Source organism: Myodes glareolus, chromosome 12, assembly GCF_982192425.1.
Source record: "Myodes glareolus chromosome 12, mMyoGla1.1, whole genome shotgun sequence".
Classification (NCBI taxonomy): domain Eukaryota; kingdom Metazoa; phylum Chordata; class Mammalia; order Rodentia; family Cricetidae; genus Myodes; species Myodes glareolus.
Genome location: NC_142037.1, coordinates 65,713,731 through 65,738,265, shown reverse-complemented (window position 1 = coordinate 65,738,265; position 24,535 = coordinate 65,713,731). Strand labels below are relative to the sequence as shown.

The window sequence follows — 24,535 nt, the reverse complement described above, 5'->3', positions numbered from 1 at the left end:
GTCAGAATATGGCTTGTGGAGGTTCCAGGACAGTCTGGGGGCTGGGCTCCCCGAGAGCAGCCTCTTTGACAGCTAGATCTGCACAGTTGTTACTTTGAGTTTGGGGGCTTTTGTTTTTTTGGTGTCCTGGTCAGTGAATAATGAACAGTTCAGTTGGTAGCCAGGTGGCCTCTAGCAACTGGACAATTTAATATTTATTTTTAATAGTCTTTCCCTCTGAGGTGAGTAAATTGCTCTGTTTATATACATAAACTGTGGCAAAAGTACATGGCTATCTGTGTAGATGTCCATTTTTTTTCACCTTCAGTCTATCTTAAAGCCTGTGCCAGAGTAATTATTTTTGCTTTCTGGGCAGATGTGCCCCTGGGCAAGGCTTGTGCCCAAATGACCTCCTTCTGGCCTGTGTTCACTGCCAGGTCTGCGTACTTGGTTCCTTCCTGAATGAGGCCGCAGGCATCACTATAAAGATCTGTATTTCTGGTAAGAGGAACATCTGTTTGGTCAGGTCACTTACCCCGGATGACATACAGCATCACCAGGCAGCCATGGATGTGCTTCCGAGGGTTGTCATTGAGCAGTAGGGTGGCAGGATTAATGGCTAAGGATTTATCAAAAGTCAGTCTGTCCTTACCTAACAATCTTGTAGATACATTGCTGCCTACTTAATAGGCCTACTCCACATGGTCAACTTTAATCAAGATGGTGGTAAAATCACATGATATCTACCTCCAACTCTAGCATAGATGGCTGCCAGTCATGTGACTGCCTAAAGATGGTGGCAACTCATGTATTGCTTATGCCCCAAGATGGAATCATGCCATGATTCCTTTCAAATTACTCATGCATAGATTTTTAGCTATCAACTCCCAATGTTCCTAGCTTTAACTTAACTTATCTCATAGATTTTTTAACCATATCCAATATACTTGCAAATCTTGAGGTAAAGAATATTTACGTAAACCAAGTCTTGAGAGTGTCTCCAGACAGAAGACCCACCCATTCTCTCCTCCGCCTCCATCTTGTGTTTTGTGTAAGCTATTTCCTGTAAAGCATTCCAGTCCTCAGAAACGGCTAGGGACAAAAGTAACAGGGTAAGCCACCTGGAAAGTACAGGTAACCACAGAATGTCCTTTCCCAAAGGTCAGCCGATAAGAAAACTTGACAAGCAACAGGTGAGGTTTGAAAATAAAATTTCTGAAAAGTCCCTAGGAACAAGTCAATCAGGGTTGAACCCATCACCCCACACTCTGCTAATGTAATTTTCCTGGCTTTTGCTTTAAATAATGCCCTCTAGAAGAGTGGGGTACCTCCTCTTGCTGCTGCTGCTGCTGCTGCTGCGCTGAGATCCCTGCCGGCTTGTAATGCGCACATAATAAACCTTGCTTTTGCATTTCGGTGAGTCATTCACCCTGGTGGTCTTTTGGGGTCCCCACCTACCTACTGGGCACAACACCATCAGGGATGATATGCTCAAACCTGAGCCAAGCTAAACCTCCTTCCTTAGCTGATTTTGTTAGTTATATTGTCATAGCAACATAGTAATCAATACATCCCCTGCTTGAACTCTTACAAAGTAACCTGATGTTGCCCAATCCACTTTCGGATTTCTGTTTTCTTTTACCCAAATTACCTTACAAAAGCTAATCTCTGTGCCAAGCCATCAAATCTATTTTGGATGGAATGCTGCCCTGGTTATGATTCAGTAATGAAAGTCAACTAGATTTTAAGTCAAATTTGTAGACATATCTTCAGACAAAATTTGCTGGTATAATCTATTAAATTTAACTTAAAGTTGAGTTTCAATACACACACTGGTTCTGAAAGTCCACCGCAGGTCCTTCCTGAACTTAAGAGATTTACCACTAAGCAGCACCCCATCTTAACTACCCATATCAAAGAAAATGACACGCACAAACCATTCACTGAGCAAAAATCTGTGAGTGTCAAGGTTTTGACAGAGATGATATTTGTGATACAGTAGTACCCTGCGACAAACCTAGGGAAATCTAGCTGGGAGACACTGAGCACATTCTGAGTATCACATCATCAGGCAGAGAGGGAGACAGACCTCACGTCCAATGCTCAGAACCAGACCAGATGAGTTTCCTTAACTCAGAATTCTTACCCTGCTTTTACTAATGGTCTCCATTGACACAAACAAGTTTTCAGAATCAGCTGCTCTTCCTTCTGCTTGCTACAGTTGTCTCGTGGGCTTCTCTTTTCTAACCTTGGCCTCTGACACAGTGGTCAGTCCTGTAAGTATCCTGCCAGGCCCAAGGCTAGGGGCCCTCTTCCAGGTGTACAGCATTCATTTCCTGATTTTGAGCAGGTCAAGTTAGACTTCTGCTTGAGTGTAGATTCCGGGTGTTACTAAACACTGGAAACCTAAGGGCACAGCGAATATGTTCTGGAAGACACAGGGCTAATAATTTACTGATCCAGTAATAGAAGCAGGTGTTCCTGGAGATTTCAGATCTTATTCTGTAATAATAAAAGAACAAATTTCTTTCAAATAGCTTGTGTATAGAAGAAACACAGCTTGTTCTAGCCAAACAAAACAAAACCCAATGTAAATCCATTTGTTACCACTTCTTTCCTGTTGCCATAAACAAGGCTAATGTATAAGGAGCTCTGGAATTTCTGAACTGCGAGGCACAGCATATAAATACGGAGCTCAGCTTCTATCCTGGTCAAAACAACTTTCTCACAACCCTTAGTGACAGTTTAGACATAGAATGGTTACAAGAATCCTAAGGCACTCTTTGCCCTCCGTTTCTGGTGTCAAAAATACTACAAGTTACAGCTTTGGAACTTTAGCAGTTCAAAATTTTATTGTGAAAAATGATCGTACATCAATATTGACATCTTTTTGGAAATAAGGTTCGTGGAAGTTACCATCTACTAGTCCTACAAAGAAGAGAATCCATTTATTTCCTTTGCTGTTTCTTTTAATGATTCTCCTCCCCAGCCCATGCCGAGTTATTAAAAACTAGTTTATGGTTCTCTGGCGCCCTCTACCATCAGAAGGGAAAATGACAGGCTCTATAGGTTCTGCAGGGCTTACCGGACATTTCTTGAGCCTGACTGGAGGCCTCAGAGAGCTTTGCTGCCAGTAGCTCTGCGGGGGCTCTGCCCTGCCGACCCAGCCACTTCGAGGGGGCGAATCCCTGCACAGCTGCAGAGGAGGCTGTCAGAAGTGGGTTGGGCTGTTGCTATGCTGCAGCCCAGCTCCTACTGGTGGCTTCTGTGGATTGCGAGCGCAGCGAGGAGCCAGGAGCTAGGATGGTGCTGATGATGCAGCTAGGGAGGCTGGACTGTGACTTGGCTACGGGATTCTGAAAGTGGTGGGGGGGGGGGGGGGGTAAGGTGTACCTGCTGCAACTCCCACACATCTTTTATTTTCCTCCGTCAGCTTTGTCTTGTTGGCCGTAGCCAACACTTGGCCCACTGGCTACTCCCCGTAATAACTGAGCTTTTGTGGAAAAGTGGGCGAAAGGAGACAACGTCAGTATAAGCGCAAACAGGAGAGAAACGAGTTGCTGGCACATCTCCCTTCAGCAGCTGACGTGACACAGCCCTCTACTCCTCTCTGCCAAGGCCTTTTTCTTTTCTTTCTATTCCTTCTATTTCTTTTTGTAGTGAAATACACATAGCACAGAGCTTAACACTGTAGCTGTTTTGAGCGTGTAAGATCCAGTGGAATACAACGCTGACCCGCCATCTTCACCACCCAGCTCCAGTATCTTTTTCATCGACTCCAAATGACATTGCACTCATTAAGGGATAACTTTGTATTTTCTGTGTCAGCCTCTGGGGACATCTACTCTACATTCTGTCTCCATGTGTTTGCCTCTTCTGGGCAATTCACAAACAGATCCATGCACTGTATTTCCTTTGGTGTTTAGCTTCTTTCATTGTCTTCAAGGTTCACTTATGTTAGAGCATGTTTGTAAATTTCCTTGGGATTAATGATACCACAAATGAGTGTATAACACCTGCACTAACCTATAGATTCCAGATTTTCAACAAAGAAGCCAAAAATATACAATGGAGAAAAGAAAGCATCTTCAACAAATGGTGCTGGCATAACTGGATGTCGGCATGTAAAAGAATGCAAAGAGATCCATAGCTATCACCCTGCGCAAAACTCAAGTCCAAGGGGATCAAAACCCTCAACATAAATTCAGATACGCCGAATCTGATAGAAGATAAAGTGGGAAATAATCTCTCACTGGCACAGGAGACAGTTTCCTGAACAGAATACCAAGAGCACAGGCACTAAAATCTAAAATTAATAATGGGACCTCATGAAATTGGAAAATCTGTAGGAAAAGAACACCATCTAAAGAACATAATGGCAGCTTCCAGAATGGGGGAGAGTTTTACCAGCTGAAGAGTTGATCTTATTACTCTGTATCAATAAAAACTTGGAATCTGAACGATCGGAGAAGTGGTGTAGAAGCAACCAGTGACAACCTCTCTCTTTCCTTCCTGGATCCAAAAGGCAGAGAATCTTTCTAACCCTCCCCACTATTTCCTGTGTCTCTCTGTCCTCAGTCCTCCAGAACCTCTATGGCTAATTTTCATCAGCTGGTACTGTCTCTGCCCTCTGATTCAAAGTAAATTTTATTGCCAGTCTCAGAAGCGTCAGAGTGTGATCAAAATATCCCATCACAACCAACTCCACATCAGACAGAGGACTGGTTTTCAAATTATATAAAGAACTTAAAAAACTAGATATTAACAAACCGAATAATCTCATTAAAAATGTGGCACATATTGTTGTGCCCAGTTCGCGGGAGACCCCAAAAGACCACCAGGGAGACCAACTTGATGAAATACAAAAGCAAGGTTTATTATCGTGCATGAGTACAAACCGGTAGGAACCTTGTCAGTGCAGCAGTGACAGGAGGTACCGTACCCTTCTAGAGGGCATTATTTAAAGGCAACACCCAGGAAAGTTACATTAGCAGGATTTGGGGTGATGGGTTCAATCATGATTGGCTCATGCCTAGGAACTTTTCACAAATTTTTGTTTTCAAACCTCATCCTCACCTGTTGCTTGTAATTGGTTGACCTTCAGGTGGTGACATCCTATGGTTATCTGCACTTTCCAGATGGCTCCCCTGTTACTTTTGCCCCTAGCCATTCTGAGGACTGGAATGTTTTACAGGAAATAGCTTACACAAGACACACGATGGAGGTGGAGGACAAAATGGAGGGACTTGGTTCTTCACAGATCTAAACAGAGAATTCTCAACAGAAGAATCTCAACTAGCTGAAAAAACACTTAAGGAGATGTTCAACATCCTTAGACATCGGGGAATGCAAATCAAAATGACCCTGAGATTCCATCTTCACCTGTCAGAATGGCCAAAACCAAAACCACAAATGACAACTAATGCTGAGAGGATGTGGAGCAAGGAGAACACTCCTCCATTGTTGGTGGGAGTGCAAACTTGTGCAGCCATTCTGGAAGTCAGTGTGGTCGTTTCTAGCAAACTGGGAAATGATCTACCTCAAGACTTAGTTATACAACTCTTGAGTACATACCCAAAGGACACTCAATCACACCACAAGGACACTTGCTCAATTATGTTCATAGCAGCATTGTTTGTAATAGCCAGAACCTGGAAACAACCTAGATGTCCCTTAACTGAGGAATGAATAAAGAAAATGTACAGTTACACAATGAAGTATTACTCAGCTGTTAAAAACAAAGACAGGAAATTTGAAGACAAATGGATGGGACTAAACAGAAAATCTTCCTGAGTAAGGTAACCCAGACTGAGAAAAACAAGCAGGGTATGTACTCACTCATTAATGGATATTAGCTGTAACATAAAGTACAATATGATCCAATCCACAGATCCAGAGAGACTAGGTAACAAGGAGGTTTATAAGGGGATGCCCCTGGGAGGGGAAACAGAGGAGATTTCATTAGTGAACAGAGGGTGGGTGGGGATGGGAGCATGAGCGATCAGATTGGGGCAGGGGGTAGAGTACTGAAAGAGACTACTGGAAAGGGGAGGGGAATTTCAGGGTCAGGTCAAATCTCCAGGAATCTATGAGGATGACCCCAGCTAACGGTCCTTGTTACAGCGGATATGTAGCCTGAACTGGCCATCTCCTATGAACAGATTGGTGCCTAGCCCGTGGTGTCATCAAAGAGACTTCAGCTATCGACTGATGGAAACAGATGCCGACCACAGGCAAACATTAGACGGAGTCTGGGGCATCCTGCAGAAGAGTAGGGGAAAGGATAGTAGCAGCCAGAGGGGTCAAGGACATCACAAGAGACTCAGAGCATCTACTAACCTGGGCTCATAGGGGCTCACAGAGACTGAACCGACAGCCAGGGAGCCTGCATGGGACTGACCTTGGCACTCTGCATGTATGTTAAATTGTGTAGATTTGTCTTCTTGTGGGACTCCTAACAATGGGAGCAGAGTCTGTCTCTTATTCTTTTGCTGGCTTTTGGGATTCTGCTCCTCATACTGGGTTGCCTTGCTCAGCCTTAATGCAAGGCTTATTCTTAATGCAACTTAATATGCCATGTTTTGTTGATATCTATGGGAGGCCTGCCTTTTTCTGAATGGAAATGGAGGAGGAGTGAATAGGGGAGGGGCAGGAAGGAGGTGTGGGGTGAGCTGGAAGGAGAGGAGGGATGAGAAACTGTGGCCAGGATGTAAAATAAATAAATAAATGTATTAAACTAATGAATGTATATAGAAAAAACCCAAATGCCTGTGTGAGTCTGATTTTAATTGCTCTGTATATAATGCATACCTCTACTGGGACACATTCACTTAATTGTGTATTACGCCTCTAGAGGTACTGCTATAGCGGCTGAGCTGTGCCTTTAAATATTAACTTAAAAATACTTCTCAACATCTGTACTCCATTTTCTGACTGAGTTTCCCCAGGTGGTCATTACTGATTAGTGACAAAGTTGGCCACAGATGTCAGCTCTCTTTCTCTAAGGCCTAGGAAAGGAAATGCCTCTTAAAGAGCATCAGAGTTAGTGTGTCTGGTATCTACACAGCTGTTCAGGACACAGCCATTAACATCCCAGTGGCTGGAGAACAGTGCCCCAAGGTAAGGTCTAGAGGAAGTAGGAAGTACGAGCTTATTTGCCGTTGACTAAAGTCATTGCTTCAGAACTTGCAAAGGGATTCGCGAGACCTGCATGTTAACATGTTCCATTCTTTTCTGTGCGCTGAATTATTGATTTGGAATAAAATCCACAATTTCTTTGCATACATATACGTGTCCATGTATATCAAGACCCAAAGTTGATATCAGCAATCATCTTCAGTGGCTCTTCCATCTTATTTATTAAGGTAGATGTAATATTGAGTTGGAAGTTGTCACATCAGCCTGCCAAGTGCTTGGACTCCAATTTTTAGCCTGCCAAGCGCTTGGACTCCAACTCCCAGCCTGCCAAGCGCTGACCCCTCCCACTGGGTATTTAGGCTCGTGCCCCAACAAAGGAACACACGGTTTGGGGTTTGCAGGTGTGCTCGTGTGCTCCCTCTGTCTTCCTCCTGCCATGCTCCCAGCAACCCTGGACTGCCGTCTATAAAACATGGGCATTTAATTTGGCTTAATATGGTCTGATTGGAATTCCTTGCGCTGGTGGAGAGGGTCTCTTAGGAGATATTTGTAACAGTAGAGTCTCTCAATCAAACCCAGAGCTTACCCATATGGCTATTATTGTTAGCCGCCTTGCTATGGGGGTTCCGTTTCCTCATTCTGGGGCAGGGATTACAGGTAGGCTGCCATGCTCACTCACTTGACATTTACATAAGTTTCTGGGCACCTGAAATCTGGTCTTCATGCTTGCCTTAAGTGCTTAACTGCCAAGTCATCTTCCAAGCTAAAGAACTGTTGCTTTATAAGGATTTTTGCGATCTAGTTTCATTTCCCTATGTCTTTGAGTTCTGTTCTTATCAATCAAAATTAGGTCCGTGCCCCAAAAAAGTATGTCTAATATAGCTCATTGGAACTAAAAGGATAGAAGACCCCAACTGAATATACATAATTAATATTTGACTAATATGCCAAAACATACACATGTCCAACAAATGATTAAGTCCTTATTACTGAAGACAGCATGTTTTTTGGACATGGGACCGAGTTGGATCTGACCTGATGGCTTCCTTCTTGAGGGCTAACTTTCCTGGTACAAGAGATGCCATGCAAACTTCCAAGGGAGGTAAGAAATTAATTCCAGCTATGATGCCTAGGAACTACAATGACCAGCATGGTATGAAAACCCATGGCATTAGTGGTACTCATATCTTGGCATTAACCAACAACTCTCTACTAGGACTTAAGGCCCGCTCATCAAGAGGAAAATCATGCTTGGTATTAGAAGCCTCGCCAACTACTCTGGGTTGGTGAAGTCCTGGATATTGGAGAAGAGCCTACAACTGTCACTTTACTAAATAAGCATAACTCCTAAATACTTTGTCAATATTTATCCATATATCCACAAGTAAGTATAGCCCTCACACTTTATGAAAGAAACGTCTCTTTGTGACAGAAGGAGATCATTACAGAAAATCATAACTAATCAAAATATAAAGAAGAAGTGACTGTGTGGTGCCCAATGGATGCATCTACAGTACAACCACATCAAGTGACTGCGTGGTACCCAATGAATACAATACAACTGCACCAAGTGACTGTGTGGTCACCAATGGATGGATGCATCTACAATATAACTGCACCAAGTGACTGTGTGGTCACCAATGGATGCATTTACAATACAACTGCAACAAGTGACTGTGTGGTGCCTAATAGATGGATGTATCTACAATACAACTGCATCAAGTGACTGTGTGGTCCCCAGTGGATGGATGTGTCTACAATACAACTGCACCAAGTGACTGTGTGGTGCCCAATGGATGCGGCTACAGTACAAGTACATGTAAGGCTCAGGGAACATGTTGGAAGAGGGGATGAAAGTATTTTAAGAGGTAGAGGACCATGAAAGTTGCTGTGAGATTGTGTCTCCTAAAAATGACAGGGAAGCTATACCCATGAAGTCTTAACAACATGGTTTCCTAAACAAGACCCAAGCAAGGACGACAATGACAACACATTAATGTGGAAGGGGAAAAATCTCATGGGGCCCTAATCTCAAACAAAGAACTACAGGTAACTAATGAATGTCAAGTGCAGGAGAAAGTCTTCTTCAGGGTAGAGGCAACCAATTGGTTATCAAATGCCAAGTAGCCATCCCTCAAATTTATATACATTTAAATAATATTATACAGCCTGAGCAGATTACATATTTAAGAGCATGCACACACGTATGTGTGTGTGCGTGTATGTACATGTGTGTGCATGTAACAACAACTAAAGAAAAAGAGGCTGTGAATTTGAGAGAGAGAGAGAGAGAGAGAGAGAGAGAGAGAGAGAGAGAGAGAGAAAGAGAGAGCAAAGGGATGCAAGGAAGGGGTTAAATGTAATTATATTTTAAATAAAAAAACCAAACGATTGTCTACAAAGGAGATCTCTATCTATGTATGACCCGCCCTTTTGTGATCATGTGGTCTCCTTTCTTTTGGGAAGCTCACAGGTCGCTCTTGTTTTCTTCCTCTGGAGGGCACCTCCACTTTCTGCCTTGTGTCTGAGTTGTGAATTTACAGCTGGTATGCCTGTGAGACATGCAGAATTATTTAGTGTTGTTCTGACTTTCATTTCTGCTCAGTTTACTGAGGTGTTTTACTACATGCAGAGACATCACGTGCTTCGCTTTCTCATTTTGAGGGGAAGTCATTGACACCCAAAGCCAAGCAGATGCACGTCCTTAACTACTTGAAAGAGAGCCCATGAGAGGAGGAGAGACATGTGCAGGAGGAAAGTGCCGAGAGAGCCATGGGGACACAGGGACACGATTGGGCAGACTTTAACTTCTCTGTGCTTGCTGCTATTGTTCTGTTATTCCTGGCGAGTTAGCCTAAAGTTGTGAGGTGAAATATTCCTTTTAATCGATGCTCACTGATCTTGAAACCATCTTATGGACAGTGCTGCATGCTCGTTTGCATTTTGAACCCTTCTGTGCCCAGCCCCAGCTCTGTTTATTGCTTAGACTTTGCTGCACTTGAGAACCAATTGGGACCCTTTAGAAACGTGTAACACCGGGGCCACACCTGAGACCAGGCACATCAAACTCTCAGATGGAAGCCAACATTAATGCCTTCCAATGCCCCCAGGGGAGTCCCTAGTGCTATAGTCTGTAGACCCCGGTTTCTCCTGGTTTCCAAAGCCAGCTTCAGAGGACACATGCTGCCACCCACAGACTCTGCTACGTGTACATGGTGACAAGTGGTGGCGAGATGAAGGCCACACTTTGAAGCCTTGAGGCTTTGGAAATCACACAGAGAGTTTGTTTGCATTTTCCCTCTTAGTACAAGAATCACTTCTTGATCAGTGATGTCATTTCCTCAGATAAAAGAGTTACGTATTTCAGATTTTTTTCACTTGTTTATTCACCTATTCTCTTTACTTGAGGCAGGATCTGATCACGTACCACTGGATGGCCCAGGATCTACTATGCAGATCAAGCTGGCCTTGAACTCACAGAGATCCACCTGCCACTGCCTCTCAAGTGCTGGGGTTAAAGGTGTGTGCTGCTACACCTCGTCTTGTAGTTAGACATTTTCCCCCCAAAATGAGGAATTTTTTTTTTTAAATATTTATTTATTTATTACATATACATTATTCTGTCTGTGTGTATGCCTGCAGGCCAGAAGAGGGCACCAGACCCCATTACAGATGGTTGTGAGCCACCATGTGGTTGCTGGGAATTGAACTCAGGACCTTTGGAAGAGCAGGCAATGCTCTTAACCTCTGAGCCATCTCTCCAGCCCCCAAAATGAGGAATTTTAAAATCAATTTGGAGTCTCGTTCTTACAGTATTAAGACACTCTGAATATATCCCATAATGAGAATTGGAACTCATTATGGGGTAGTTGGTTTTGTAAACTTTTAGAATCCTCTGGGAGACAAACCTTTGTGAGGGCGTTTCCAGAGGAGATCCCCGAGGTGGGGCAGTCCAAGATGTGAGGGAAACGCAGAGTGCCCTGCCTACCTTCCCTTGACCTGAGTGAGGGGGTCTGTCTGAGTGCCCTGCCTACCTTCCCTTGACCTGAGTGAAGGGGTCTGTCTGAGTGCCCCGCCTACCTCCCCTTGACCTGAGTGAGGGGGTCCGTCTCTTGCTGCTATTGCCATTCTCTGCTGGTGCCAGCCTCCAGCTTCCTTGAACTTTGGATGTGGTCTCAGCACTAGTGGCTCTGCAGAGAACTCCTGGCCTTCAGCACCAGCCTGGAGCTGTGGAGGCAGTGACAGAGGCTTCCAGTCTGCTTTGCTGCTCTCTACATGAGGAACTGAGACTACGTTCCAAGACAGATTCTTAAGGAAAAGGAAAATAGGAGGCGCCATGGGACACTGTCTTTGAAGTCTTATGTACTATAGTTAAACTACAATGTTAAATTGCACAAAGCTGGAGAGAGGTGGGACAAGGAGAGCCCAGGGAAATTTCTTGTCACAGAGATTTTTGAGGATTTCTGTTCGTTGCATTGGGTTGATCTGAGCAAACTTGGCAAAGACCGCTGCTCTGTGGGCCAGATGCCTAGATTCCTGATTTTATATCTAGGACAGCATATCTTATAAACCTAAGAACTAATCTTCAAAGATATTTTTATTCTAGCACACAAATATAGTTCTTTGTTTTTACAAGATATGAAGTTGTCTTAAATTGTTTTTAAGAATATAGTTTTACTTTGTACCAAGCTTGAACTATTTAGCATCTTGTTGCCATGGATAGCTGAGCTTGTGGTTTCAGGATTTGTATTGTTGATTAAAACTTGCAAAGACCTCAACTGCTTTGGAAATATACTGAATTCTTACTTCCTGTCAACTATTCATGTGCTGTTCTCTCTCTCTCTCTCTCTCTCTCTCTCTCTCTCTCTCTCTCTCCCTCTCCCTCTCCCTCCCTCCCCCTCTCTTCCCTCCCTCCCTTTCCATCCATGTATGTGTCATGTGTGCATGTGTAAGTGTGTGGAGGTCAGGAATTGGCTTCCTCTGTTGTTCTCCACCTTATTTCGGAGACAGGATGGTTTCACTGAACCTGCAGCTCACTGCCTTGGTTAAACTGGCTGGCCTGTGAACTCCCATGATCCTCCGCTCTCTGTCTCTGCAGGACTGGGATTACGGGTGCAGGCCAGCATGCCTGGCTTTCTCTGCGGACGCTGAAGTTCTGAACAAAGAACACCCTCAGGCTCTACTGCGAGGACTTTATCCAGGGAGTCACCAACTACCTTCTATTCTCTCATCTTCCATACGACTGAAGACAGGATGAACAAAACGTTTTCCAACACAAGCAGTTGTGGGTGAGTTTCTGTGGGCAGGAAAGGACGCCGCTCAAGCTGCACACACTTGCAACATCCCCTGGAAGGATGTTGACCTTTTACCTACGCTGAGTCCCCTCTAGCCTTGCTCTATTCTGGATTCTGCTTGAATTGAGATGGAAGCCACATTCTTAAGGGTTCCCAGGCTGTATCACAGCCCAGGGATTACTGTCTTTAATTGTGTTAGGGAAGGCTCTCCTAGTTTGAACCCTGAACACAGTTCAGTCCTTGGAAACTGGCAAGCACATCTGGACAGGAAAACAGGAAGTGGAGCCTGGCCAGAATGGGCACAAAGGCGGTTCCTTGTCCAGTCATACTAGATTGCAAACTCATGAGGACAGGAGGTTAGACCTGTTTTGTTGATTGTCTTTTCACCTGTACTAGGGACATTTCTTGGTACTAAGTCCTCACTATCATGTGTTAATTAAGTAATAGGCTTGCATTTATCCATCTTCCTTGAAGACTCTAGGTTTCCAAACACAAGCTACCATAGACCTTACAAAGACACCAGCAAGGAAAGGCATAAAGAACTGATCTGCAAGTGGAAGATGCTCCAAACCACTTAACTAGGTTAGCAGAAACCAAGCACACATGACCGACTACCTAAGGACTCCATCTTTATGAGATGTGTTGAAAAGACAAAACCATATTTTAAAAGCTTATATTGGGCTAAATAGGGGAGATGGGCATGGGGCTTTATGTCAACTATATGTGAAGGAATATTTTTAGTGGTAACAGTAGTATTCCAAAACTCAATTATGGCAATGATAGCACAGATTTACTAAATGCCCTTGAACTATGTACTTCAACTGAGTGATTAATAAAACATCAATAAAACTGCGAAGCATTTTTTTTTTTAAAAAATGAAACCATGTTCTAACAGTTTTGTTTTTGAGTAGCTGGGACATTTATTGTTAACTTTTTTGAATTGTAAATAAACTCAAGATTCTATCATTTTATATGGTGATTTCCAAACATCCTGCCTTTGTATTTATTTCCCCCTTCTGTTTTTCCTCCCTTGGATTGGCAGTTTTCCAATTATATTTTTCTCCTCCTATGAACTGGGGAGTCATGTAGTCTGCTGAAGTTCTCAGCTACCCAGCCCATTTCCACATAGATGCTTGCAAGTCACCATCTGAAGCTAAGAGCTCCATTCTTTCCTTGGAAACACCAGGAATTCAGAACACATTCACCATGATTGCTAATGTGGCATCTCTATGTTTTATAGTTAACATTTTCATTACTCATTCATCAACATCTTTCCCCTTTTCATTTTTATTGTATCTCTGACTTTTCATCTGTCAAACTTTCTCAAAATAATTTTCGGAGCTAACAGAGTGAAACTGGGGGTCCTATGCCAAACCACTTCCCTGCCCCATATCAGACTGTCTTTTATCTCTTTAGTAGAGGAGCTGAAGCAGAGGAATTCTTGGCTATAAACCCAGGACTGCGTGTGGAAAGAAAAAGATCACTCAAATCAGCCACTGCAGAGAGGGTTTGGCAGTCTCTATCCTCTCTGGGCGGGCGGTGGCCCAGACCAGAGCTTGCTCCACCTGCAGCCAGCAGCGTGCAGGTTCAATTCCCTCCACATCTGTGAAGTTCCCAGGGTTAACAATTACTCAGGAGAGATAATAAGCAGATGGCAGGGGACTCAGATTTTACCCTTGTGAATACACATAAGATATTGTGCTGTTTCCTGAATGTTATCTGGAAGGTAGTGGAAAGGGTCTCTCAAGATTATAGGACAAGACTCCTTCCAAATACACATATCTCTGCTCATCTCTCTCTCTACTCTGCTCTGTTCATTGCTGGGCGGCTGGAGCTGCAGAGCAAACACCTGAATCTCCTCCGGTGCAAAGTTGTTTAGACATTGCTAAGCCTGGGTGACATTGTGTGAGGGAAGGAGAACACGTGGGATAGTTTTGAGTCCTCCTCTTGGACAGAGGGTCCTTTCAGAAGCGAGGTCAACACGGAACAGTCGTCCAGGTCCTCGAGGCTTTCTACCACCTTTACAAGGCTCTCCACCGTGTCCTTGGACAGCATCCTGGAGGCATTGGCTCGGAACTTCTTCTGCAGGTCCTGCTGGCTCAGGGGTTTCCTCCAGTGACCGTAGAAGGTGTCAGAGCGCTCGGTGAAGGAGGTTCCGTCCTTCAGGGTGACGCTTATCTCACAGTACAGGGTGTTAAAGCTTGGCAGGTTGTCAGGAGGGTGCTCCAAAACCACTTTTTGGAGCAGCTCTCTCACCTGTGGCCTGTTGATTTGCTCACTGTGGAAGGACGGAACAGTGACGCTCCCATCGAGCAGCATGGCACAGGCCACGTACTGGAAGGAATGCCGAGCTTCGTGCTCCGAGTCTGGGAAGGGCCTGTTTACGTACTGGACGTCGGGGATCCTGAGCACAATCCTCTCGATGCGGTCAGCATCGATGCGGTCTGCAATCACAAGGTGCCTTCTCACAGCTGCAGCTGCGTCTGCCACCCAGTGCGTAGCCAGATGTGCTGGGAAGCTCTTGAAGGCCACGTCCTGCTCATCCAGCAGCCAGATGTGAGAACCCAGGCTTGGAATGTCTTTGGGGGAGTAGTTGGCATAGAAGGCCCCAAAGCCTGACTCCAGGTCCAAGATCCGCTTGTTTCCTTGGAGACCCAGCATCGCTAGAAATGTGGCTTCCATTCCATGCTTGGCTGCATTGCCGATGTGAAGGGGCTTGGTCTGAGTGGCAGCATTGGCTATGGGTGCCCCAGCATGAGAAACAGCAATAGCCAGGGCCTCCCGACACTTTGTCAAGCTGAGTCCTAAAAATTTGGATGCAGCAGCGGCACTTCCCAAAGTTCCCACCACAGAGGGAGGATGGAACCTGAAAGGCAAAAGCGAGAATTCACCTGGTGGTGGTTGGATAAGGAAAATGTGGTACATATAGAAAATGGAGTATTACTCAGCTGTAAAGAGGAACAAAATCCTAAAATCTGTAGGTAAATGGATGGAAGTGGAAAATACTAAATTGAGTGAGTTCGCCTAGGCCCAGAAAGCAAAATACTGAATGTTATCTTTCATATGTGGACCCTCTGACCAACAACTCCTAGGGAGGTGTCTTTTGCCTGTCACTGAGGTTTTCATTTACTAACACAAAAAGACCCCAAACAATGCAAGCTACTGCTGTTGCTCTTGGTTACCAATTGTAGCCATATTGTAAGATCCTATTGCTGAAGACATCACTCAGTTTGGATGCAGAACCCAGAGAAACCAACCTCAGACTGACCAGGAAACTCTCTGAAAGGGAGTGAGTCACAGAAGGTGCTCCTTAGGCTGCTGGGTGAGGGAAAAGACAGCCAGATCCAGCACTGGACATCGCGTGCTACAACACTAAGCGATCCGTGGACAAGATGCACACACTGGTGCAATAATGGGAGTCACCAACTGCTTTCAGATCTGGTTTGCGGTCGCTTCACAGGATAGATTGTACGCCTGGTACTATAAACCTGCTCAAAGTCCATGACGCAGATCCTGGGGAAGGGCAGTGGGTTGGAACCTACTGTTGTTGGCTAAATAGTAATACTGTTAAACTGCATCCTAAATATCTGTGTTAATGCCTATAAATTTGTGTTGCTCCCAGAGAAGCTTCTCTTTGAAGGGGGCGGTGGTGAATGCAGAGACTCACACCTTGCCAAAGCGCTGGTTATAAATAGCTCTGAGGGAGGGCTCAGCTGTGGATGGGTTCCTCTTCTATACCTACTTCCCAATGATTAAGACTCAGGAACTTCAAAGAGGAGGGGGAAGAAATCACCTAAGAGCTGGCAGATGGGAAGAGAGCTGTACAATGTTGATTTCGAGACAGGGCATGTCTATCGCACACACAAACTCACAGCAGCTGGGGTCTGGGGTCACTCTCACAAGACCTACACAAGATCAAGCCAGTCAAAGTTCTGCACCAATGGGGGAGGGGCAATAGGCTCCACCCCAATGGGAGAAACACCGCAGTTGATGACTTGCTGAGGGAGAGAGAGTCGCTCTCCTTGGAGGATGTGGTACTAGCGGATGACCACCTACCCATGTGGATATGGGCAGCCCGAATTGGACTTTGGGTCACGAATAAAAAAATTAGAAAAGAAGATGTTCAACTAAGAGGAAGATGAAGTGGGGGGACAGAGGATATGACCAATATACAATGAATAAATTATAGAAATTTCAGAGAAGAAAAATGCAATTAAAAAAGTATTGAGGCTGGAGAGATTGTCCAGCACTTAAGAGCATGTACTGCTTTTGCAGAAGACCTGACTTTGTTTCCAAGCCCTTACAACTCGCGGCTCACAACTGCCTGTAACTCCAGCTTGAGAGGAGTCCAGTGATCCCCAGAATACTCCTGGGTGCACGTGAGAAGGATCACCTTATGCTGGTATATTATTTGTATTTTAATTAATAAGGCTTTCCTGAAGACAAAGCAGTCAGCCACTAGCTCTTACCTCTACCTCAAACCGAAATGGTGATCCTGCCTCCATGAATCCTCAGAGCGAGACTGAGCTGAGACCTGCTTCCCCTCATCTTCTATTCCTCTCTAGGGCTGGGATTCAAGGTGTGCACCACCACCGCTTGGCCTGTATGGCTGACTACTCTGGCTGCTTTGCCCGGATCTCCAGGCGAGCCTTATTTATTAAAACACAGACAAACAGACCTCCAAGTTATCTCATGGTCTTAGTAGCTAGCTTGGTTTTACAAGCCCAAGGGAAGTTTTCACAATCATTTACAAATCATATCTTTCTGTATAGACATAGGGCATGCTCTATGTCTGAAAATGGCCTCTCTTGGAGTGGTAATAACAGTCACAGAGCCAGCCTTTAAGTCAGACAGCTCTGCATAGACAATCACTGACAGACAGAGGGCAGTGTGGCTCTCCTTGACGGGCACAGTCTCTATACCTCTTTGGGATGTCCTTGGCTTCCTTGGAGAAGTGCATTAACCGTCCTTGTACTTCAATACCAACATTAAATGCCAGCAGCAGGTCAAGGCCAGAAAATTTTGGAGTCTGAGGCAGGGCTTCTGATAGAGCTGTGAGGACGGGCAGGACTGCCCCAGAAGGGTGGGTGGCTGGGTGCCATGTGTCATCAAAGTCCATGGAGTGAACCTGCATGAACAGATACAAACAACCCCCCTCAGAAATGCCCTTGAATGCCCTGGCTTTTGGACTGGCTGAGGATTTAATTTAGTAATGACCTTGAGAGGTTTGGGGCTCCATTATCTGAAATTACACCCTACAAATTGACTGTGAATTTTGAAAACATTAATTAATTATTTTTTATTGAAAAAAATCATACATCATACAATATATTTGATCATGGTTTCCCCTCTCCCAGCTCCTCTCAGGTCTTCCCCACCTCCCAACCCACCCAACTTCAGGCCTTTTCTCCCTCTCTCTTTAGCAAACAAACAGGCAAATAAACAAACGCAAAAACCTAACAAACTAGAATTAAAAAAGAGAAGTAAAACGAGATATACAATTTGACATTGTTAGCAAAGGAAAAATTAGTTTTCTCCAATGGAGTCTCACTGGGTAAATTAACCACACTTAAGAGTAGGCCCCCTGCCCAGTAGTAACTAACTGGCTGTGATTCCTAACCTCACTGTGGGGTGACAGAGGAAGACAGGACCATGGGCAGGAGCCAGTGACTGCCCTGGAAACCACAGCTCTGGAGAGATCTACATCCTCCCTCACAAGGATGCTCTGCCCTTCTCCATTCACCCTTTAAACAAGTCACACTAAAAATTTAATATCATTTATTATACATTGGGCCATATATTTTTGTGTCTCTGTCATGAAGTAATTTAAAAGTTATATCCAAGTTGCAAGAACAGCAAAGAACTCTCAAACCTACATTGCCTGTTAAGCTGTATTTTCAAACGGTTATTTTATGCCCTAAGGTTTTTCCATTTTTATTCTAGTCATTTATTTTTTCCAGATATGAAACAGTTAGTAATAACCAGAAGTTCATTTACACTTAGATATTTATGTCTATCTGATGTGACTGGTGTTTCTTATTGCCATGCCAGTGGGTTGAGTTTTGTTACTCTGAAATGCTGTTCCCACAAATTAGTTAGTATATCTCTTGAATACCAACATGTTTATATCTATATTACGTCTTGTAGGCTTTCCCTGACACACAGAAAATAACACGAAAATTATCTGTTAGATGAGAGGTTCTAAATTTTCATTGAGAAAATAGAGACACCGCACGGTAATTGTTTCTTTCTGAATAAAAACCCAAATAACTAAGTGAAGAGAACATTCCTGTACAGAAACATACTGGGGCCCACAACAGAAGCATCAAGAAGGCATTATGTCTGGATCCTGGATTGCATATACATCATGTATTTTTGCTATGTCCATTCAAAGTCCAGAATTATAATACCTTATTGGTATTTTTAAATCTAGATCCTTCTACTTTTTCTATTTTATAATTTGTTGGAAAAGTTCCATTTTATTGTGGAAACATGAACATGAGGAGAAAGGGTAGGGCATGCCAGATGGCTCAACCTCAATTATCGCTGAACCTCAAATTTATTGTAAATAATCTTCCTGCCTCTGAAGTTGCAATGGTCTAATTATAGAAAAGGCTGGTGAGCTTCCTTACAGCAACGCCGTTCACAAAAGCAGCATATGTGGGTGGGAGCCTGAAGTCTGGCCGACCCCAAACGGTGCTGGAGGTATTGGAACTGTAGATCTGGGACAGAAGAAAATCAGTTAAGGCAACAATACAGAGTTGACGTCTCAAGAGCTATCCTTCATCCTTGAGGTATCCTGGCATCAGGCCTCACCAAACCCCTAAGAGGGCAGCCTAGCTTATAAGGGAGATGAGATGAATCTGTTTAGATACAAGTCACAACCTAGAAGCTCCAGTCAGGCGAGGCTGCATCTGCTCTTATTTGGTCTTGGGGTAGACACTGGGGGTGGGAGATGTGATGGGGCAGATTAGCTGTCTACATCAAGTAGGCCCTTCTGAGAGGGGCTGCTCTGCCTCCCACAGAGATCCCTGCTTTCTGCTCAGAGCACTTGAATGGACTTTTCTCTAGAGAATACTTGCATGAAGAAGCTGTCCATGGCTAAGTGTTTTCTAAGATTTCTGGGTTGAAAAGTACTTTTAATCATACAAGTAAACAGCTGTGAGACATGACCAGTGAATGGTGCTGGACCTGAATTAGTAATGGGTAGGACCGAACTTCAAAAGTCATAGGATGAAGCAGAGGGACTCACAAACATGCACGGAGCAATGCCGTATGCATCAAATGCAATCAGACTAAGGGTGGGGTGAGCTGAACACAGGCAGAGACCTCTGGAGCACGCTTGTGCACACGCTTGTTTTCATCCTGAAAGAGAACTTTGGACTGCTTACTTTACTATATTGCGTGACTTTGTGGAACACTTCTGTGCTTGTTCCCAGGAAACCAACGCCCAGAGAATCCAGAATCATCCTCTTGCTCCTCTGAATGACACCATCCGTCAGGTGGTCCACCTTCAAGCCGTGAATCATGCTGGCAAAGCTCTCTGTGACAGACTTCAAAGAGAAGAAGGTTAGAGCAATGCTCCGCTCTGCTCTGAATCCACTCACTCCGTTTGTTAAGAGACCTTGAGGTTAAGTTTTGCTCTGTGAGAAGAGGCCTGGTTGATGTGATTGAGTTTGTCTTGTGAAAAGCGGTGTGCACTAGGTACTTATTCGTGAGGCATGAGGATGTGGAAATTTGCAATAATTAAGTGCTTTGCCCGGTCACGCTGATAACGCAGGCTGTGTAGCCGATGACAATGACAGAGGATGATGGAGGATAGTGAAGCGGAGCCTAGGCAGAGCGGGAGGGTGGAAGGACAGTGTGCTCTGTGGTCACTGTATGTGGAAGGAAGTCTGCCTCTGCTCATAAACCAGATACAGATACAGGGTCGGGCGATCTGTTTCTTAAGTGGTAGGTAGAGGACTTTGCAAGTCCTTTCCATGTCAAGGCCTTCAGCGCACAAGTCACACTTGTGTTCCCACATGCCTTCACAGGAGAAGACAGCTCAAAATCTCCGGCTGGAAGGGTGTGTCACCGCACGACGAGCGCGAGCAGGGAGTTCTTGCAATAAACTGTTCAGTACTTTCCCTTTCCTCGTCTGAAGAACACACTATTGCCTAACTTCTTTTCTGTCTCTGACTGTAACATTCACTGCTTACAAATGGTAGCTGGAGGACTTATCAGATTAAGGAGTCCAAAGGGTTTACGGTCTCTCACACTGGCTCACTGTCAAAGTAGAGTCACCGAAACAGAACCAGCGCCTACATGGAAATCTTCCGCTTTTGCTATCCTATCTACTAGCTTTACTTTATTTTATTTTTTTCTGAGGCAGGCTCTTTCTATGTGGCTAGCCTGGACTCACTATCTAGCTCAGGCTGGCCTTGAACTTTTGACAATCCTCCTGCTTCAGCCCTAACCCCATTCTCAGAGTCTTCAGATTTACCGGCCAGATGAAAGCTGTCATTTTCAAAAGAATGGAGCATTTGTAGCATCTCTAGGGCCTTGACAGAAAACAAAGGGAGCTTAGAGTAGGAGAAAGCAGGAGAGGGAATGGCTGGGCAAGCAAAGGATGCTGCAATGGATGTTTCTGCTTAGGGCAGAGGAAAACCATAATCCTGCTTTTCACGCTGGTAAATATTTTGCTAAACCTTTTCCACGCAGAAGAGAGAGGGAAGGAGGGAAAACAACTGACTTACTACTCTGCTGTCTTAATTTCCAAGTACCACTTGAACACTGGATGGCTGACTAGGTGAGGGGCACCAGTGTAGAAACGGAGGTGTGGGTTCTACAGCATTAGAAGGCCATGCTCATGTCGCCTTCTAGTGGGCTCCCCTGTTGGTGCTGATTGTGCTCAGTGAGCTGAAGAACAACCCACCCTCCCTGACCTTGAAGGGAGAGAGCGTGAGGGGAAGGATCACTGCTGCTCAGATCTCTGAGTCACACTTCATCTCTATGTCGGATATCTTGCTGGTGTGCTTAACTTTAAAGTGGCGTTTGCACATCTTTTCAGTGAAGCGCTGTGACTAACGTATAGATTAGAGCGGAGCGTGGGGTCAATTAATAGCAAGTGCCAGGAGCTCTTGTGAACTCGTGATACATTCCTTTCTAAACTGCCAAGCCGGCGAGTGAGGCTTCTGACTCAGCAAGCTTACCCAGAGACCACGGGAATGCCACAGCCGATATAGCACTGGAGAGCCAATCTATTTGGATCACACAGAGGACCCGTATAAAACCAAGAGCTTGAGATTCAGTGAGCTTACCACGACTTACTTCCTTGCTAGGAGTAAGTAACGGGATCGTGTCTCTCATTCGTAAACACAGATGAGAGCTAACATCCAGCTTATTAGGCTGCCCAGACTCTGAGGAAAGTCAAAATGCCATTTCTGCAGCAGAGTGGTTAAAGATCAGCTGACCGAGAAAGGAAGAACCCAACCAGGAAAGCAGACTAGGCAAGCTACAGCCATGGAACAATACCTTGAGCATCATGCAGTTCTGGAGGGGGAGCTCTGGCTCGGGAGTGAACTGCAGGAGGAGCTGCTGCCGGCTGTGCATCTGTACCAGCTGGGTGCCTTTATACTCAACACTTCCCTCCACCTTCTACTCTTTTGCTTTTGTTGTAGCTATGGAATTTCCACCATTTCAACACTTCCCAAATGACCTCACTTGAACTTCTTTTGTAATGATGTACTGAGCTCACAGGAGGCTGTATAGTAGCCAGGATCTTATGATTCCAGATATATATATATATATATATATATATATATATATATATATATATATATATATAGTTAAAAAGGAATGATCTGTCCATATGTGCTACAGACCGTATAACAGAAGACCACACACACTCTTTATTAGGTACGCCACTCCTGGAAGTTTATCATGAGGAAATAGGCACAAATATGATGAAGGTAGAAATGGCCCCAGAATCATAAAGGGCTAGGAGTCCCTTACAATGGCCTGCACATTCATAGCTCACTATCAGCAGTCAGTCTGGGAATGATGTGAAAAGAAAAACACCACCCTGAATGTGTCTCATTGGACTTCGACCCTGTTTAACTGAAGGGAATTCTTGCCTGGTACTGCAAAAGTAGTCACTAACCAGTGGGCCAGTGAGGCCACAAATCCAGAAGAGAACCTTCTACTGCAGTTTTTCTAAATGTTGTATCTTCTAGCTCTATCCTAGATACTTTTCCTTATACCCACAGATTGTATAGCTCTTACTGCTCAGCAAAGATGCTTCCCTTTGAAGAACATGGAGACTGTTACAGAGATCCACAGCTAGTCAAAATGCAAAGAATAAACGAGTGTGCAGCGCCCACCCTTAAGTGGAATACCTGCAATGAAACCCCTATGCCTAAAGCCCAGGGACAATGGTGAAAGGGGAGGGAGTATTGTAACAGTCAGAGGACCAGCATGCCTGCTGCTAGATAGTGTTTTCTAGACAAGGCAGGTAAGCTGCACCCGTGAAATATCAACAGTATGTTTGCCCAAACAAGACCTGCATACAAATAACACAGGTTGACATGCATGCTTTGATGGATGGGGAAATTCCATAAGACTCTCCCCAATGAGAGTTATAGGCAATCAGTGGCTTCTGATAGAAGGAATATTGTTTTTGTCCAAGGATGAGCTCTCTGATATTATCCAATCAGAAACAGTCAACCCTAAAAATATGAACAGTTAAGCAACCCTAAGTGGACTTGTTAGGATTTTTATAAATATATGTGATACATCTATCTATCTATCATCTATCTAGTGTGTGTGTGTATGTGTCTTAGTTAGCCCTTTATTGCTGTGTAGAGACACCATGACCACAGCATCTCTTCTAGAAGAAAATATTTAATTGGGGTGGCTTACAGTTCAGCAGTTTAGTCCGTCATCATCACGGTGGGAAGCATGGCAGCATGCAGGCAGACATGGTGCCGGAGGGGTCGCTGAGAGTTCTATATCTGGATATGCAGGCAGCAGAAAGGGACTGTTACACACTGGCCAGGCTTTAGCTTCTGAGACTCCAGCAAAGCCACCCCAACTCTAACAAGACCTCTAAATGACCGCCTATGGGGGTCATTTTCATTTCAACCGCCATGGTGTGTATCAATAATAAGAAACGAGGAGGTGAGGAGTGTGTGAAGAATTGTGGCCAGAGTTGGAAGGAGAGGGGGAGGAGGGGTGAAAATAATATAAATACGGAAATTATAAAAAAATTACCCTCACCCCACATGTACCTACTAAGCAAAATCAATCAGCCCTAACTGTACACACTCTCACAGGAAGAGCAATGGTAGGAAATGGACCATGAGACATTGAGAACTTTTGCTGGACCCAGCATTCTTCTCTGAACTCTTAGGTGTGACAGCTCTTTCCCTATTGGCCCCCTCTTATTTCTCTTGCACACACATTTGGTCAATCGGGGGACACCTGGTCAGTGTGGTAGAGGAGAAACCTGGAAAACCAGCCTTTACAGATTGTTCCTTGGAGGCGGGAGAGGAGGAAGGCTTTGGAGCCAGGTGCTCAGCCAGGCTGGATTCTGACTTCCTGAACTCTCCTGGTTCTGACCTGTGTCCCAGCCCTCAGACGCTCCTTCTCTTTGCAGGAACCTGAAGATGGAAACCTGTTCCCAGCTGGCTCCTCACCTGGCCGGAAGCTTGGCTCCCAGACATTCTCCAGAGAAGAAGCCTGTCTTTAAGGATTGAGGGAGAGGAGGTAAACTGGCCACACAGCAGGCTTCTGCCCCAGGCAGGGAACTTGATCAGTTTCTAGGACTCTACCTGCAGCTGGAGGTTGGGAGACTGGTTCCTCCCTCGGCCCCCAAGGCTCCACATTTTGGCTGCAGAAGGGAATTTATCGACCTCCATGATACACAGCTTCAGACCTGTGGAAATCTGCAGCTCCAGCCTTTTAGACCTGCCAGAGACAGGAGAAGTGCTACCCCTGTTACCCGCCAGTAACCACCGTGCAGAATTGCTCTGCCAGGGATGGATGTCGGCTAGCACCCCAAAGACCCTCAAGAGCTGTCAAACTGTAATACTTGCCAACAGACTTTTCGCTGTCACCCCGAAGCCTGCTGACAGCTCAGGGCT

At 44.8% G+C, this 24,535-nt stretch overlaps 1 protein-coding gene across 2 annotated transcripts; it reads right to left on the bottom strand.

Annotated features, from left to right (window-relative positions):
- Window positions 1-13,296: 13,296 nt before the first annotated feature.
- Acod1 (aconitate decarboxylase 1) lies at window positions 13,297-22,061 on the bottom strand. 2 transcript variants are annotated; one of them, XM_048422015.3, is made up of 5 exons: window positions 21,927-22,061; window positions 19,802-19,963; window positions 19,043-19,132; window positions 17,333-17,538; window positions 13,297-15,276 (listed from the first exon to the last, which is right to left on the bottom strand). In XM_048422015.3, exons 1-5 carry the CDS (start codon window positions 22,002-22,004, stop codon window positions 14,286-14,288), a joined length of 1,527 nt encoding a protein of 508 aa, XP_048277972.1. In that variant the 5' UTR covers window positions 22,005-22,061; the 3' UTR covers window positions 13,297-14,285. The 2 variants fall into 2 exon arrangements, with proteins under 2 accessions (XP_048277972.1, XP_048277973.1); XM_048422016.3 differs by lacking the exon at window positions 19,043-19,132.
- Between the last annotated feature and the right edge of the window lie 2,474 nt (window positions 22,062-24,535).

Bases quoted from the DNA above. Each gene is read 5' to 3' on its own strand.
- Acod1 (XM_048422015.3), bottom strand. From the start codon at position 22,004: ATGCACAGCCGGCAGCAGCTCCTCCTGCAGTTCACTCCCGAGCCAGAG. The intron at 19,133-19,801 runs GTAAGCAGTCCA...CTTCTGTCCCAG, and splicing joins AAGTCACGCAATATAGTAAA to ATCTACAGTTCCAATACCTC. The intron at 15,277-17,332 runs GTATAGAGACTG...TTTGCCTTTCAG, and splicing joins GCCAAGGACATCCCAAAGAG to GTTCCATCCTCCCTCTGTGG.